This window comes from Cydia strobilella, chromosome 17 (genome assembly GCF_947568885.1).
Source record: "Cydia strobilella chromosome 17, ilCydStro3.1, whole genome shotgun sequence".
Lineage (NCBI taxonomy): Eukaryota > Metazoa > Arthropoda > Insecta > Lepidoptera > Tortricidae > Cydia > Cydia strobilella.
This window is the reverse complement of record NC_086057.1, coordinates 10745170-10761025: the sequence shown is the minus strand read 5'-3', so window position 1 is coordinate 10761025 and position 15856 is coordinate 10745170. Positions and strand designations below refer to the sequence as shown.

Below are 15856 nucleotides of genomic sequence, written 5' to 3'. Positions count from 1 at the left end.
GGGAGGTTTTAGGATTTATACTGAGCAACTTTTACTAAGGAACCAACCCCAAAAAAAAAAATTTGGTTAGTCCAATTTCTATGGAAGGGTAATTTTTTTTCGCGATTTTGTGGCTGGTCACATAGATAGATAGATAGATTTTTATTCGGTATTAATCAAACATTGTCAATTACATAATAAAAATTGATTACAAAAATCATAATAAATTAAAATTATTTAAATTCACATAAAAATTAATGTCGACAATTTTGAGATTCTAATACTTACATTAGGAAATCAGTAAAATATTATTCAAATTAAATACTTACAATTACAATAGAAATAATCACAATTACATTAGAATTAGATGGACGAAAATAATGGTCACAATTACATTTATTACGGGGATTTGGACATACTTCATTCGTCCAGAAACTCATTTACCGAATAGTAGGCGTTCATTGTGCAATAATTCTTAAGTTTACGAACAAAAGTACAGTCGGTGTCAACGGTTCTGATTGGCTCGGGTATTTTATTATAAATTTTTGCTCCCATTATACCAAGTGATTTACCGGTTTTTTTAAGCCTATGCGCGGGGACAGCCAGTCCTGGCTTCCTCCTTGCGGAATTTCCCTTTGCCACAGGGAACTCATGCGGGTTTCTCCTCACATACTTGCCGACCTCGAAAACATAGAGAGATGGTACTGTCAAAACTCCAAGGTTAATAAAAAGCTGTTTGGCTGGCTCGTCCGTAGGAACACCGCATATTAGTCGGACAACTTTCTTTTGAATAGTAAAAGTTGCTTAGTATAATCCCAAAACCTCATGAAAACAACCATGACTCAGGAACCGATTCGAACACGAACATGACCGGGATTCGAACCCAGGACCATCGGCTTCATAGGCAGGGTCACTCCCCGACTAGGCCAAACCGGTCGTCAAATACTTACTTTAATAGATGAAATGGTCACGACAATCCTTCTACGCAGACAAAGTCACGGGCAGAAGCTAATGAAGTAAGTTAGATAAATAAAAAGCGTACAAATCCCCAGCTAAAATTTTAATCAAATACTGCAATATGAATATGGTGATGTTATGTTACATTGTTTTTCGTCAAAGATCAGATATGTTACATTACAATGTCATGAATCATGATTAATAACCACCACGAAGGCGAAGCACCAGATGCAAAGTAGATTCCTTCTGGATATTATAATCAGACAAAGTACGGCCATCCTCTAACTGCTTACCAGCAAAGATGAGACGCTGTTGATCTGGAGGGATACCTTCCTTGTCCTGAATCTTGGCCTTCACATTCTCAATGGTGTCAGAGGGTTCTACTTCCAAGGTGATGGTTTTGCCAGTAAGGGTCTTTACGAAGATTTGCATGCCACCACGGAGACGTAAGACAAGATGGAGGGTGGACTCTTTCTGGATGTTATAGTCGGAGAGTGTTCGTCCATCTTCAAGTTGCTTTCCAGCAAAGATGAGACGCTGTTGGTCCGGAGGGATACCTTCCTTGTCCTGGATTTTGGCCTTCACATTTTCAATGGTGTCAGAGGGTTCTACTTCCAAGGTGATGGTTTTACCAGTAAGGGTCTTTACGAAGATTTGCATGCCACCACGGAGACGTAGGACAAGATGGAGGGTGGATTCTTTTTGGATGTTATAGTCAGAGAGTGTTCGACCATCTTCAAGTTGCTTTCCAGCAAAGATGAGACGCTGTTGGTCCGGAGGGATGCCTTCCTTGTCCTGGATCTTGGCCTTCACATTCTCAATGCTGTCTGAGGGCTCTACTTCCAAAGTAATGGTTTTGCCAGTAAGGGTCTTTACAAAGATTTGCATGCCACCACGGAGACGCAATACAAGATGTAAGGTCGACTCTTTTTGGATATTGTAATCAGAAAGGGTGCGTCCATCTTCAAGTTGCTTTCCAGCAAAAATCAGACGCTGTTGGTCTGGAGGGATACCTTCCTTGTCCTGAATCTTTGCCTTTACATTTTCAATGGTGTCAGAGGGCTCAACTTCTAAAGTGATAGTTTTGCCAGTGAGGGTCTTAACAAAAATCTGCATTCCACCACGGAGACGCAATACTAGATGGAGGGTGGACTCTTTCTGGATGTTATAGTCAGAGAGTGTGCGGCCATCTTCAAGTTGCTTCCCCGCAAAAATGAGACGCTGCTGATCAGGTGGGATGCCCTCCTTGTCCTGGATTTTAGCTTTAACATTTTCAATAGTATCAGAGGGCTCCACTTCTAAAGTGATTGTCTTTCCAGTCAATGTTTTGACAAAAATTTGCATGCCTCCTCGGAGACGAAGGACTAAATGCAGTGTAGATTCCTTTTGGATATTATAGTCTGAGAGTGTACGGCCATCTTCAAGCTGTTTTCCAGCAAAAATGAGTCTCTGCTGATCTGGGGGGATGCCTTCTTTATCCTGGATCTTAGCTTTCACATTCTCAATGGTGTCAGATGATTCAACTTCTAATGTGATAGTCTTCCCTGTCAAGGTCTTGACAAAAATCTGCATACCACCTCTGAGACGCAGGACTAAGTGAAGAGTAGATTCTTTCTGGATGTTGTAATCAGACAAGGTGCGGCCATCTTCAAGCTGCTTGCCCGCAAAGATCAATCTTTGCTGATCTGGGGGGATGCCTTCCTTATCCTGGATCTTGGCTTTCACATTTTCGATGGTATCAGAAGGCTCGACCTCCAGAGTGATAGTCTTACCCGTGAGGGTCTTGACAAAAATCTGCATACCACCACGAAGGCGTAAAACAAGATGGAGCGTAGATTCTTTCTGAATGTTGTAGTCTGAAAGTGTGCGCCCATCCTCGAGTTGCTTACCGGCGAAGATTAAGCGCTGCTGGTCCGGAGGGATACCTTCTTTGTCCTGAATTTTAGCTTTAACATTTTCAATAGTGTCTGATGCCTCAACTTCTAAAGTAATCGTTTTACCAGTGAGAGTCTTAACGAAAATCTGCATTTTGACTGCTGTAACAATAAGAGATATAGTTTAAAAATAATAACACTGAGAATTTTGTTCCAGAAAAACCAGTTGCGAAAGAACAAAGAAAATTCACGAACACAAAATGGCGTCGGTTAGTGTAGTGTATTGATGACATGACATGGCAAAATACAAAGAAAATCGATGCCGTAAATATTGTAGGGCGCATTGATTTAGTGTCGCTACTTACTAGAAGAAAGTATAAATTAAGAATTATGCTTACTCACCAGGGAATATCCTTAATGTAAAAGATCTGAGAATAAAATAATTTTAAAGATGATGTCCTTAACAATAAAACAAAACACAGCTGACAATATAAGCGCCTGTTCGACGACTTTGAAATGCTTTGAACAGAATGATGAAAAAAGTTAAAATCAATTTGTTTTATACCCTTTATGCACTATGGTTCAATTTGTCATGGCAACACATTAAAACTTGCTATTCACCTTGCAGCATATCCATCACTTAAAAATATAGGAAAATAAAGTTATTTTTGTTTATTCAAGCTTATTTCACTTAAAATCAACTTTGAAGACTCTTTCCATGCTTAAAAATAGATGTGTAATATTTTGGTATTATTTTGAGTACTCTGAGAACTAAGGTAAGTATTTTAGTGAGGTTAGGTTTCGACTTTCAGAAGCTTCGACGAGATTATTAAGAACTTTAACTTTATTTACTTCATTTTATTATTATGTGTCAAATATAAATTGTTATTTAGCTATGCAAATATGTTTGATTAATTGTTCATGAATGGTAAACTTATTGTCTATGCATATGTAAAATATTTTTGTTTCTAGTAACACTTACCAATTGAATGTCATGTCAAACAAACAAAAGTGCAGATGAGACCAACACGGGGGGGCGTATCAGATTGAAATAAATCGCTAAAATAAATGCAAAATATTTGCTATACATTCATCGTCTTGTGGTTATTGTTCAAAGAACAAGTTTAATATTATCATCCGACAAGAAACTCTTCTGTATGTTTTTATTACATCGGCTTTTTTGTGCGCTATAATCATTAGAGCATAAAGAATTATTAAACTGCTGTAAACAAGAATATTTTTGTTTAAAATCGATTAGTGTCTGATAAGTTATATTGTGTACCAGACAAATGAGTCTGAAGTGATTGATGTTGTCACTCTTAAGTAGCGGTGCAGCGAAAAAATGGCTGATTTAATACGTGCCGTGGGGGCGCCGAACGGACCCCCTGTAATGCTAGGATCGCCGTCAACGGAGTCTGAGGACGGTGGCGGCGATCTGGCAGAGCTGGCAGCAGACCTTGAGCTGGATGAGGCAGATGGACCAAGTACTAATGGTTGGTTATTAAACATTCTATGCAAAATATGTGCTATATACAGGATATGTCTACATATATTGAAAGATCGCAAACTAAATAGATTTTTTTTAATTAGTATACTTACGTAATTGACTGTAATTTGTAGCTGCAGTTATATGATGTTACTTGAAAGGCATTGATTCAATTATTCAGGTGCTTAATTTTGCTAACCAGATGTAAGTATATATTTCAAGTCAGTTCCAAATACTTTACCTCATTTAAATAAATTTAGTACTGATATTTAGATTTGATAACAATTTAAATACAAATAATTTATTTAAAAAAGTATTGTACTGTGGTTGCTCCTGAAGACTAAGAATTGATATTAGAGAAAAGTAGTTTACAAATGCCTGAACTAGGATTTCCTGTTACAGGCACAATTGATAAACTATGTGTAACTAATCATATAATACAAAAGGTTCTAATACAACATTGAAACAACAAAACTGTTTTGCCAATGTTTATTTAAAACACTTTCAAAAGGGTATATTAATTTTTAATACTCATAAATCATTTGTGAAGTTTTTTATTAATTTGTTAACAATGTTACAACTAGTTTGCTTAAATATTAGACATATTATTATGTATGATTCTCCCTAACCGGCTGGAGTTGGGCTGTGCTGGAGTGCATTTTAAATGTGCCTATACATTATGTATGGCAGAAGTGATGAAAACCGACTGGTGCCATCCGCGTCCATGAGCAGCTGACCGGCTTGCGACCATACAAATGCGAAAAACGCGCTGACTCCGCCCGTTAGGTGGGAATCATACATTAATATGTATGTTTACGCTCAACTAGGTGAACGGCAAGCGGTGCTAGCTCCACCTGAAACAGAATGGTACCATGGTCGCCTAGATCGGTACACCTCCGAGGAGCGGCTGTATGCTGCCGGCAAGCAAGGCAGCTATTTAGGTAAGTATTTCTTTATTTATCTGTTAGTATGGTTCATTTGACTCGGTGGCATCAATTAAATGAGGTAAACACATGTATGCTTAACTTTTTCATAAGCTAATGAAAACTAAGAATATGTTAATATGTTATGTTCTCTGTATTTTCTGTGTCTTATATAAAATAATTAAATACTTTTAAACCACAAATTTTGGATCTCATTAAAGATTTGGTTACCTATAATTTATTGATAAACAAAAAAAAACTCATTCATCAATATATTATCTGAAAAAACCTAAGATGTTATTACACAAAGTAAACAAGTAAGTAAGTTAAGCATGTTTTAATAAATAATAAATAAATATTATAGGACAATCTTACACAGATTGACAAAGTCCCACGGTAAGCCCAAGGAGGCTTGTGTTATGGGTACTCAGACAACGATATATATATAATATATAAATACTTAAATACATAGAAAACACCCATGACTCAGGAACAAATATATGTGCTCATCACACAAATAAATGCCCTTACTGGGATTCGAACCCAGGACCATCGGCTTCACAGGCAGGGTCACTTTCTTCCTTTATTTATTCTGAAATTGTGGTAGGTGTGGTCAACCACAATAGACCTTTGTCAGTTACATAGTAAATTAAAAATATAATGTGATGAAATATTTGTTATTTATTATTATTTATTAGTCAACTACGGCCTAAATACTTATACAAAAAAATCTAGTAACAAACTATATCAATATCACTTGCTTGGTGATGATTTGTGAGACCCATTCCTGGAGATTTTCGAGTATATAATATCCTTAATTTTATACACGTAGTGTTAGTTACTGCTACTAAAAAAGTCAATCCAATATGCTGAGACGGGTGCGCGGCAGCAGCAACAGTCTTCTCAGGGTGTTGGCCGAGCGCCTCGACTGCCCTGTTACGAAGTTTTGGGTGGAGGTGGCCATTGGGAGAGCGAAATAAAGCATGGCAACCTGCGCTCCTGGTCTCCGAGTGGCCACGTCTAACCAAATACCTAGCTTTTAGTTTTTACTTAGAGATAAATATTTTTTAGTTGTACTATTATTAATTAATTTAGTACTTAACATAGTTTTTAGGTTTTTTTATACTAACACCGTTATGGATCAATGCAGATCTGAAATAAACGATTTTTATTTTTTATTTTATAGCAACCTCTTTACTATGATGTTATGCAACATTGTGACATAAAACACTTTTAAACTCTCGCGTTTTGTTAATTTAATCGCGTTAGACCCTGTAATTAACATTGTTACATAACTCGGTAGACAATGCTAACTAAATAGTAGTTCCCATAGCATGAACCCATTATTATGCAATTCAATATGAATATAAGACTGTGGGACTTCATTACATGCGGGGAAAAGATAGCGCTCAATGATAACAGGATTGGCGAAACGTTGAACAATGTCACTTATCTTCCTTCCTTTATTTAATTTTTAATACTAAAAATGTTATCATTCTTGCAAAACTGTAATGGAAATCAAAACCTGATATGGGCATGCATTTAGCGACAGTCAATTCTGTTTTATAATTAGACTAATTGTGTGATTAGTGTTCTCACAAGACTTATATTCACCGGGATATAGACCGTGATTACAAATAATACAAAAGGTAATCACGGTCTAAATCCCGGTCAATATAAGTCTAGTGAAACTAACCGTGAATCATTCAAAACTCTTAGTGTTCTCACATTTAGTGTGCTATAGCTAGGATGTCCCATAATATTCTTAAGGGGCCCACTGACTATCAGTTCGCCGGACGATATCGGCCTGTCAGTTAGAACAAAAACTTGACAGTTCTGAACAATGGACAGGCCGATATCGTCCGGCGGACTGATAGTCAGTGGGCCCCTTTAGACATAGACATAGGACATTTTTATTTAACATCACATGAAATGGCAGAGTTAACAGATAGCATAATATTTTTTTTACAGATAAGTAAGATAAGTGCAGTGATATACACGCATCAGCTTTCAGCTGCTACTGTATTAAACAATATAATATAATAATAAACCTTAAATTTAGATTTAAAAAATTAAGAAATTGAGTGCACATCTAAGAGAGAAATATTCATCAGTGTTAATTAGGAGCTTGCCTCAGCTTAATGTTGCAGTGTATTTACTACGCTGGTTTTCAGCCAGACCCTTAGGCCTTGATACATTATCCCTTACTCGCTATTAGTCGAAAACTAAATGGCTTAGAATGTTAATATGTATCAGTGTAAACTATATGTATTAGAATTTGGATAGAACAATTGCTAGTATGGGTTCATCCATTAATTAGGTCACACGATTTCGAGGCTTTTTGACCCCTCCCCCCCTCCTTGTTACACTTGGTCATATTTTCGTGAACGTGTACGTTAGTTATTCTTGAGGAAAGTTTAGGTTTATTTTTGTAAATTGGTTAAACTACCCGTGCGAAGCCGGGGCGGGTCGCTAGTAATAAATAGACAAGGTGCATATAATAATTATTTTAAATCTTCTTCTACCTAGCGTTATCCCGGCCTTTGCCAGGGTCCGCATTGCAGGGGCCTTTGCTAGGATGTATATATATAATTTTAATAAAAATGCTTGTTTCTAGTTCGTGAAAGCGATCGCAAGCCGGGCTCGTACGTGCTCAGTTACTTGGGCCGCACTGGTATAAATCACTTCAGGTAAGAAACAATACAATTCTAATGTTTGTTAAATTCTGTTCTTGGCAGCTGGTTCAAAAACCCAAATGGTCACGGATCTCTATATGGGGCATTTTCTATGAAAAGGGACCTTCTTGTCGATGGCGCTTACGCCGCACTGCGTCACTGACGCTAGGCATTGTATTTATATCGGAACATCGTTAATAATGGCGTAAGCGCCATCGACAATAAGGTCCCTTTTTATAGAAAATACCACATATTTCGATTATAGCTTATTTTTTTATGAACTGCAAATATGTTAAATGTAAGGTTTATTTTTAACAAATAGAAAGAGTTATGTACGAGTAAAATATCAGTTATTTATCACATCAGTATTTATAATGCAGTACACCATATACTAACAGTTATAAATAACACAATAAAAGACCCAAAGGACAGGCAGGATAAGACCAAAGTTCATTATTTAATTACCTATATACATATTTAAATCTGTCTCATTAATTATGGTATATCTTTGTCTACATTTAAACTGTGGTAGTCGTGATTATATAAATAGAGACACCACTAATAGTTAGAGCCAGTTGCACCAACCACGATTGACTGGCTGATCAACGTCAATCAGCAGTCAATTATGAAATTTCCCATACAATGAAACAAACATTTTAACGGTGACAGGCGGTTTATCGATCGACGATCATTAGGTATATTAATATATGAGATTACATATGACTATGATATAAACCACATTCGAGAATTTCTGTTTTACTATATGGTTGACTGGTAGAGAATGCATTAAGTCCGCCATTTGTACTTAATTTTTATTGTGCAATAAAGATTAAAATAAAATATCTGGGAGACCGAACTTTGCTCGGAAAACATATAAAAACTCAAAAATGCGCGTTTTCCCAGATATAAGACCTAGCTAGATCGATTTCTCGCCCCTGAAAACGCCCATGTAGCAAATTTTATCAAAATCGTTAGAGCCGTTTCCGAGATCCCCGAAATATATAAATACATATAGATAGATATATATATACAAGAAATGCTCGTTTTTTTTTTTTTTTTTTTTTTTTTTAAATCTGGTTTTTATGGAGGCTTTGGACACTCTAGGTGAACATGTCAGCCTCATGGGTGCTATCATAGTTCCCTACTCAAGGGAGAGGTCAATAAAGTGGTAAACACTGATTGCTTTGTCCGATATAGGTTCTGCCAACCAACAATTGATCTGTCCATTGTGCATGGAGCCCAGACTACCAAAAATTCTTTTTCTCAAGTCCGAATTCCGGACGCATTCCAACAACACGTGAAAATGCTCGTTTTAAGGTATAAGATAAATAGATGTATGTAACACTGTCCATGTGTGAAAATAATGATTAACGTATCCGTTTACCACCAGAATAACAGCTGTATGCGGCGACTATTACATCGGAGGTCGCCAGTTCGACTCCCTGACGGAGCTGGTGGGGTTCTACAGCCACTGCTCGGACCTGCTGAAGCGAGAGCGCCTGGTGGAGCCCGTGGCACCGCCGGAGCCCGTCAACGATAAAAAGGTACAACTTTTATGCGACTATTAATATACAGTAGTAGGTATAATGTGTTTGTAATTTATAATATTTTCATGCTCAATTATGAGTCGACAACTGATTTTATATCACCATTTAAATACCCTCTGTATTCTGGCAAATAAATAATTTGTACCTATTACCTATTTGTATTATTCTGGGGGTCGTCAGTTCGACTTTGACACTTCCGACAGAACTCTGCTTCGACCTTCTGAAATGTAAGTATTATTATACTCGAGTTTCGTCCTCGATATTAGTAATTTAGAATTATAGAACACATTGTAGTTACGCGAAAGTGTAACCACTCATCACTTGTATAAGGGAAAAAAGTAGCCAGTACTGGCAACCCCTTTTTTTTTTTTGATTTCGCCAACCTATCCATGTCAGACCCACTTCATTCGCATTTTAGTGCTCAACCACTCCACTTGTGTCAATAATTGACAACGGGGAGGAACTCGAGTTGTTAGCGAAACGTCTAAAGCAACTCAAATAATATGTCAAATTCAAATATGTTCTTCCTCGTCCTCTTCGGGCTCCACGTGTTCACAGTTCGTTGTCAGGTTCAACGTTGTCGGAGGCCGCGCCAATGAATCCGGATTACCAAAATGGTTCGTACTTAAAAATACCCACTTATTTTTGTTAAAATAAACTTGGTAATTTTATTGAATATAGTGCCCTCAGAGTAGTCTATAGGACTACTTCGTCGCATTATAATGATATTGCAAAATAAGATATTGCATTCAGGGTAGTCTATAGGACTATTCCGCCGCAATAAAACTAAAACCTTTGTAACCAGATCAGTCTGAGGGACTGTTTCGCCACAAGGTTTATTCTATTTTTGCCGCTCAAAAATAATGCATTCAGGGGGTCTATAGGACCATTCCGCCGCATTTTTAAGGTGCATGTACTCAGATCAGTCTGCGGGACTGCTTCACCACATGCTTCGCCTTTGTGAGTGTGCAATTAACGTATCGATTTGCTGTTTGATTAGGCAACAACTACCTACTTATTTTTGTTAAAATAAACTTGGTATTTTTGTCGAATATAGTGCACTCAGAGTAGTCTAAAGGACTATTTCGTCGCATTATAATCGTATTGCCTAATATGATACTGCATTCAGGGTAGTCTATAGGGCTATTCCGCCGCAGTCCCACAGTAAAAGAAAAACCTTTGTAACCAGATCAGTCTGAGGGACTGTTTCGCCACAAGGTTCATGCTATTTTTGCCGCTCAAAAATAATACATTCAGGGGGTCTATAGGACACTTCCGCCGCATTTTTAAGATGCATGTACTCAGATCAGTCTGCGGGACTGTTTCGCCACATGCTTCGTCTTTGTTAGTATGCAATTAATGTATTCATTTGCTGATTGATTAGTCAGAAATGCGCCCTCGCGGGCTTGCGATAACACGCTGCCGCCGCCAACAGCACAGGTTACCGGCCACTGTAGCGAAGTAGAGCCGATGGCCTGTCCGTCACATCGCTGACCTATTACATGAAGCCGAGCCGATTGCTGGTCCATCACACGCAATAGAGCCGATCGCGGGTCCATCAGATGCGATGTATGCCAATCTGCTACCTACCAATATAAATATTGGAAATCTTGGGAACCGATCCATCGCTGAGTCAAGAATGGCGAAGACATTAACAAAGAAGTGTCTAGCAGATTTAAGCACATAGCCACATCCGGCTTAGAAAAACTAACTACTAGATAAATTCCTAGTGCCTTCCAATTGCAAGAATTCCTTGCTTCCGCAGCTAAATGCTGAGATAAAAGCAGCATCAATTGAAGCTGTCGTAAAAAGAGATAAAGCTATTGAGCTTAATCAAAAGCAGATCGCAGAAACAATTATAGGTCTTAGGTCGTATGCTGACGTCATAATTAAAGTCCACGGATAAAACAACAGCATTTCTAAACAGCTGATGGATCTTGCACGCTTACTATGCGATTATACAGTCGAATCGTCAATTCGCAGAAACTTCACGTTATATTCACTAAAAGAGGATTTAGAGATTAATTAGCAAATACAATGATGGATAAAGATGAAGTGAAGATTATGTTTGGTGAAGATTTGCCAGAGACCTTAAATACAGCTAAAGATGTATCGAAATCAAGTACATATACTAAGGTGGTTCAACAGAACAAATTAAACCTGAAAGACGGACGGGACCCCCAGCTTGCAACAGCCGAAGGGTCCGACACACAAACATCAGTCTACAGCCTCGAGCAGTCGGCGCTACGGCCAGGGGAGCTCGTCGCACAGGTCGTCGCATCGCATCAGGCCAAGCACAATCGCCGGCGCTAGACCCGGTACGTTATAACGTACAAAATATGCTGCTGGCAGACTCGCTGATTTCATATTTAAGCTTGAAGATTACGCACGGTTTTGAAATTCGTTTTAAAGGCGGTTTCATGTCCACACTGGATTTAGAGGATGCATATTTTTTGATCAAAATTCATCCCTACTCTAGAAAATACCTTAGGGTGCCTAATGTATTTACCAAATTGATGGAACCTGACCTTAAAACCTCATATCATCGATTTATCTTGACGACCTTTACCTGATAGGTGAATCATATCGAAATCGGGAATGTATAAATAGTTTATAGACCACAGAATCACTGTTTCCGTATACTGTCCAGTCCCTGGGATTCATCATAAATGAATCAAAGGGTTGAATTCCAGCTGCTTCTTGTAAAGATCTCCGTTATATAATACATTCTAAAAAATGGCAAGTAAGATTGCCGGTCGAAAAGAGAAATCGAATAAAATATGGATTAGAATCCTTTAAGCTCTTAAATCATTGCAAAATCAGAAGATTTGGGCAATTAATTGGGCTATTAATTTCTTCTTGTCCAGCCGTGTAACACTGCTGGTTGTACACGAAACAAATGAAACGTGTTAAGTATTTAAATTTGAGAGGTCATGAACATTTGGATAGATATATTTCTACACCTTTCTCTCCATTCAGATTTGGATTGGTGGATTAATGCTATTCGCGATTCAAGCCACCGTATCCGAGATGACCTATTTCTATCGAAATCTTCTCTGACGCTTTTACGACGGGGTGGGGCGCATCAGCGTGCGGCGACCGGCGGCCTAAAAATCTTTACCAAAGATAGTTATTAATGCCAAATAATTTTACGAGTCGACAACACTACAGCCAGGCGTGGCTCACTCCGCAATCTTGTTGTGTCGCTACAAGTACATGTGGCCCACACCAGTTCTGGTGTCTAGCCATGTGCTATCAATATAGTAGTTGCCGCTTGCCGCGCACCGCTACGGAACGAATGCCTGCTCACGCTTGCGCCGCCTTGCAGTCATATCTCTCGTAATAGACGCGTTTTGTTAGAGAGTGATCCTTCTGTATCTACTATCCTTCTGTACTATTATTTATTCTGTGATACAGCTATATCTTATATAAATCCTAGGGGGGGTATCCAATAACCCCATCTCAATAAAGTGACCAAAAAGTTATTGCGTGCCAAGATTATAGACGTTCTCACCCAGATGTGAAATGTGAACTTTCCTTTGCGGGCTGTTGTTGTTGTTGTGGTGATTACAGGATTTGGACAACCTAGCTTAGTCTTTTTGCAAGTTGCATTATTAACAGAAACTGTGACAGGTACATTTCTTGGAACAGTCCCAGATGCGTACGCGTATGACGCGTTTACAGAATGGGCTGATTTTTTTCTTTTACGCATTCCCCGCCAGTGTCTGCAGTAATACTAAAAGCTCTGAGAAAAATCATTTCTGAAAAAGCTGAGGGTATCATGGTTGTCCCCGATTGGCCTATACAACCATGGTACCCCTTATTTAAGCGCCTTTTAATATCAACATTATGAAAGATCCCAAAACACGCAATAATATGTGTTGCCGGAGTTTTGTAAGCACATCGCTATTGCAGCGATACGTTCAACGGTACGCAGTGAATATCCTGTTTGCGTCGTTATCGACAGCTAAATTGAGCAGTACGACGGTTTTAATTTTGTCTAAAGAATAAAATTGATGTATACGGTCCTTCAGTACCTTCCAATGACTATAGTATTTCTAACAGAAATAGTTAATTCGGGCAGAAAATACGGCACAATTGACAGCCACAGATCTGCTCTCTCGATGATGATCGTGTTTAAATGTTTTTGTAAGGGGGTTTTAAGCTTAAGCTTAGACCGCATATGCCACGGTATAAAGTAGCATGGGATGCGGCTAATGTTCCCAATTATTTAGGATCATTTGGTCCAAATGAAAGTTAACCATTCAATCAACTTTTACTGAAATGTGTATTGTGTAAACTTACTTGCTCTTGTGACAGTGCACAAAGCGCAGAGCTGCAGACGCTGCCAAACAAAAAAAAAAAAAAATTGTATCAGTAATATATGTGGTAGAGTGGGTGTCAACCAGCCATCTCTTTACTTACCTTTCGAGGAGCGCCCTCAAGTATGTAGTAATGTACGAACATGTAAATTGCCTATATTAATAGAACTAAAAAGACTTAAGTAAATCTGACTTACTTTTTATAGGGCTCAATAAGGCTCACAAGTCACAATTGTGTTAAGTCTCCTACTTTGCGGAATTGACATTTCCATCTTTTCTTCGCATAGTACAAGACATGCTTCTACATATTTTGCTTACAAAGCGGGTGTAAGTTTGGGACAGGATGGAGTAGCAATTCCACTACCTACCTAAATACTTTTGCCAAGTTCTATATAACAGAACAATTGTTTACGTTAATAGTGATAATATGGCACTTGCTAGATCCATATGTTTGTCGTAAATGATAAAGCACCCATTGAAGTATTCCATTAATTTCAATTGTACCTATGATTAGTAGTCTAAATTAATCAGATAAGTATATGGAACACAAATCAAAAGATGTTATGTTATTTACTAATCTTAATAAGTAAATGAGTAAACTAAGGTTTATCAATTCTGATATTTCCTTCCATGCTCTCAACATCTACAATGTGTTCTATAATTCTAAATTACTAATATCGAGGACGAAACTCGAGTATAATTAATGATTAAACGAACTTACCTGTAAGTGAAGTTCGATCATAATTATACGAAGGGTTTCGTCCGAAGATATTAGTAATGCATACCCGCCCGCCCAGGCCCCTAGGAAATATCATAATTTGAGCTCTAAGGCTCTAAACTAAATGAAGTGGGTCTGACATGGATAGGTTGGCGAAATCAAAAAAAAAAAAGGGGTTGCCAGTACTGGCTACTTTTTTCCCTTATACAAGTGATGAGTGGTTACACTTTCGCGTAACTACAATGTGTTCTATAATTCTAAATTACTAATATCTTCGGACGAAACCCTTCGTATAATTATGATCGAACTTCACTTACAGGTAAGTTCGTTTAATCATTAATTTTGTGTTTCTGTGGCCATCACGATGTACTATTGCTACCAGCCGGTTCGTCGAATTGCGCCTCGCTTCGCTTATGTTAAAATATAAACAGGCTGCGCGGATGGCCGTCCTTGATAACTATTAAATTAAAAATTACAAAACCCTCTATGCTGTATGCCAAAATGCCTTACATCATTTAGGAAAAGACCTGATACTCATCAAACTGTTGGATAAGATAAGATAATTTATTCCATAACAATTTTACAATCATGTCGGAAATATAAAGTGATATTTAACTTACAAGGTGCTTACAAGCTACTAAAATGTATCACAATTTTATAAATAACTAAATATGAAAATATACAAAATATGATGGATTTTTTCCTCAAAAGGAAACTAGCTTTCACGTAAAAAAACCGCAACGAAATCGGTCCATCGGTTGGAGAGCTAGGATACCACAGACAGACAGACAAACAGACATTGGCATCAGATATATAACACCTCTCTTTTTGCGCCGGGGTTTAAAAAAATAAATGTGACAACTTTTATTAAGTTTCTAAGCCCTTGCTTCTGGTCCACTTGGACAATGAATCGGCATAAAATGAACTTTAACACTATGTAATACATTTTATTCTCCTTCAACAGAGAGTGGTGGCAATTTTGCCCTACACGAAGATGCCTGATACTGACGAGCTCACCTTCCAAAAGGGTGACATTTTCTTTGTGCACAACGACATGGGCGACGGGTGGCTCTGGGTCACGGCTCATAGGTAACATGCTTATATTATTTTTAAAACTAAAATTAAATTTTAAATGTAATTTTAGGTATCGGTAATTCAAAATTTCATAACTAGCTGTTTGGTTTTATTTGCATCAAACAGTATTAACTTCATAATACTAATTTCTATTCTTTACCGAAGCGACTAAAGGCTAATTTTATTATCGCTTCCTGTGATCTTAGATGTTAACGAATGTTGATGTCCATACAAAATAAGAACGGATGAGTTATTGTACAACAAAAATAAGTTTCTTTTTAAAACGTTCAATACTTTCCAT

The 15856-nt window shown here is 37.8% G+C and overlaps 2 protein-coding genes across 2 annotated transcripts in view; one reads left to right on the top strand and one right to left on the bottom strand.

Annotated features, from left to right (window-relative positions):
- Positions 1-1024: 1024 nt before the first annotated feature.
- LOC134748717 (polyubiquitin-C-like) lies at positions 1025-3342 on the bottom strand. The gene is given in 3 exon segments (XM_063683490.1): positions 1025-1172; positions 1174-2972; positions 3213-3342. Coding segments are annotated over 2 exon segments (1842 nt in total). The 5' UTR covers positions 2965-2972; positions 3213-3342; the 3' UTR covers positions 1025-1121.
- A 490-nt stretch (positions 3343-3832) lies between these two features.
- LOC134748712 (ras GTPase-activating protein 1) overlaps positions 3833-15856 on the top strand; it is a 29016-nt gene continuing 16992 nt past the window's right edge. Inside the window, exons 1-5 of the mRNA XM_063683483.1 lie at positions 3833-4303; positions 5124-5237; positions 7837-7909; positions 9285-9438; positions 15446-15570. Coding sequence (XP_063539553.1) covers positions 4153-4303; positions 5124-5237; positions 7837-7909; positions 9285-9438; positions 15446-15570 — 617 coding nt within the window. The 5' untranslated portion in view covers positions 3833-4152. The remainder of the gene's footprint in view (positions 4304-5123; positions 5238-7836; positions 7910-9284; positions 9439-15445; positions 15571-15856) is intronic.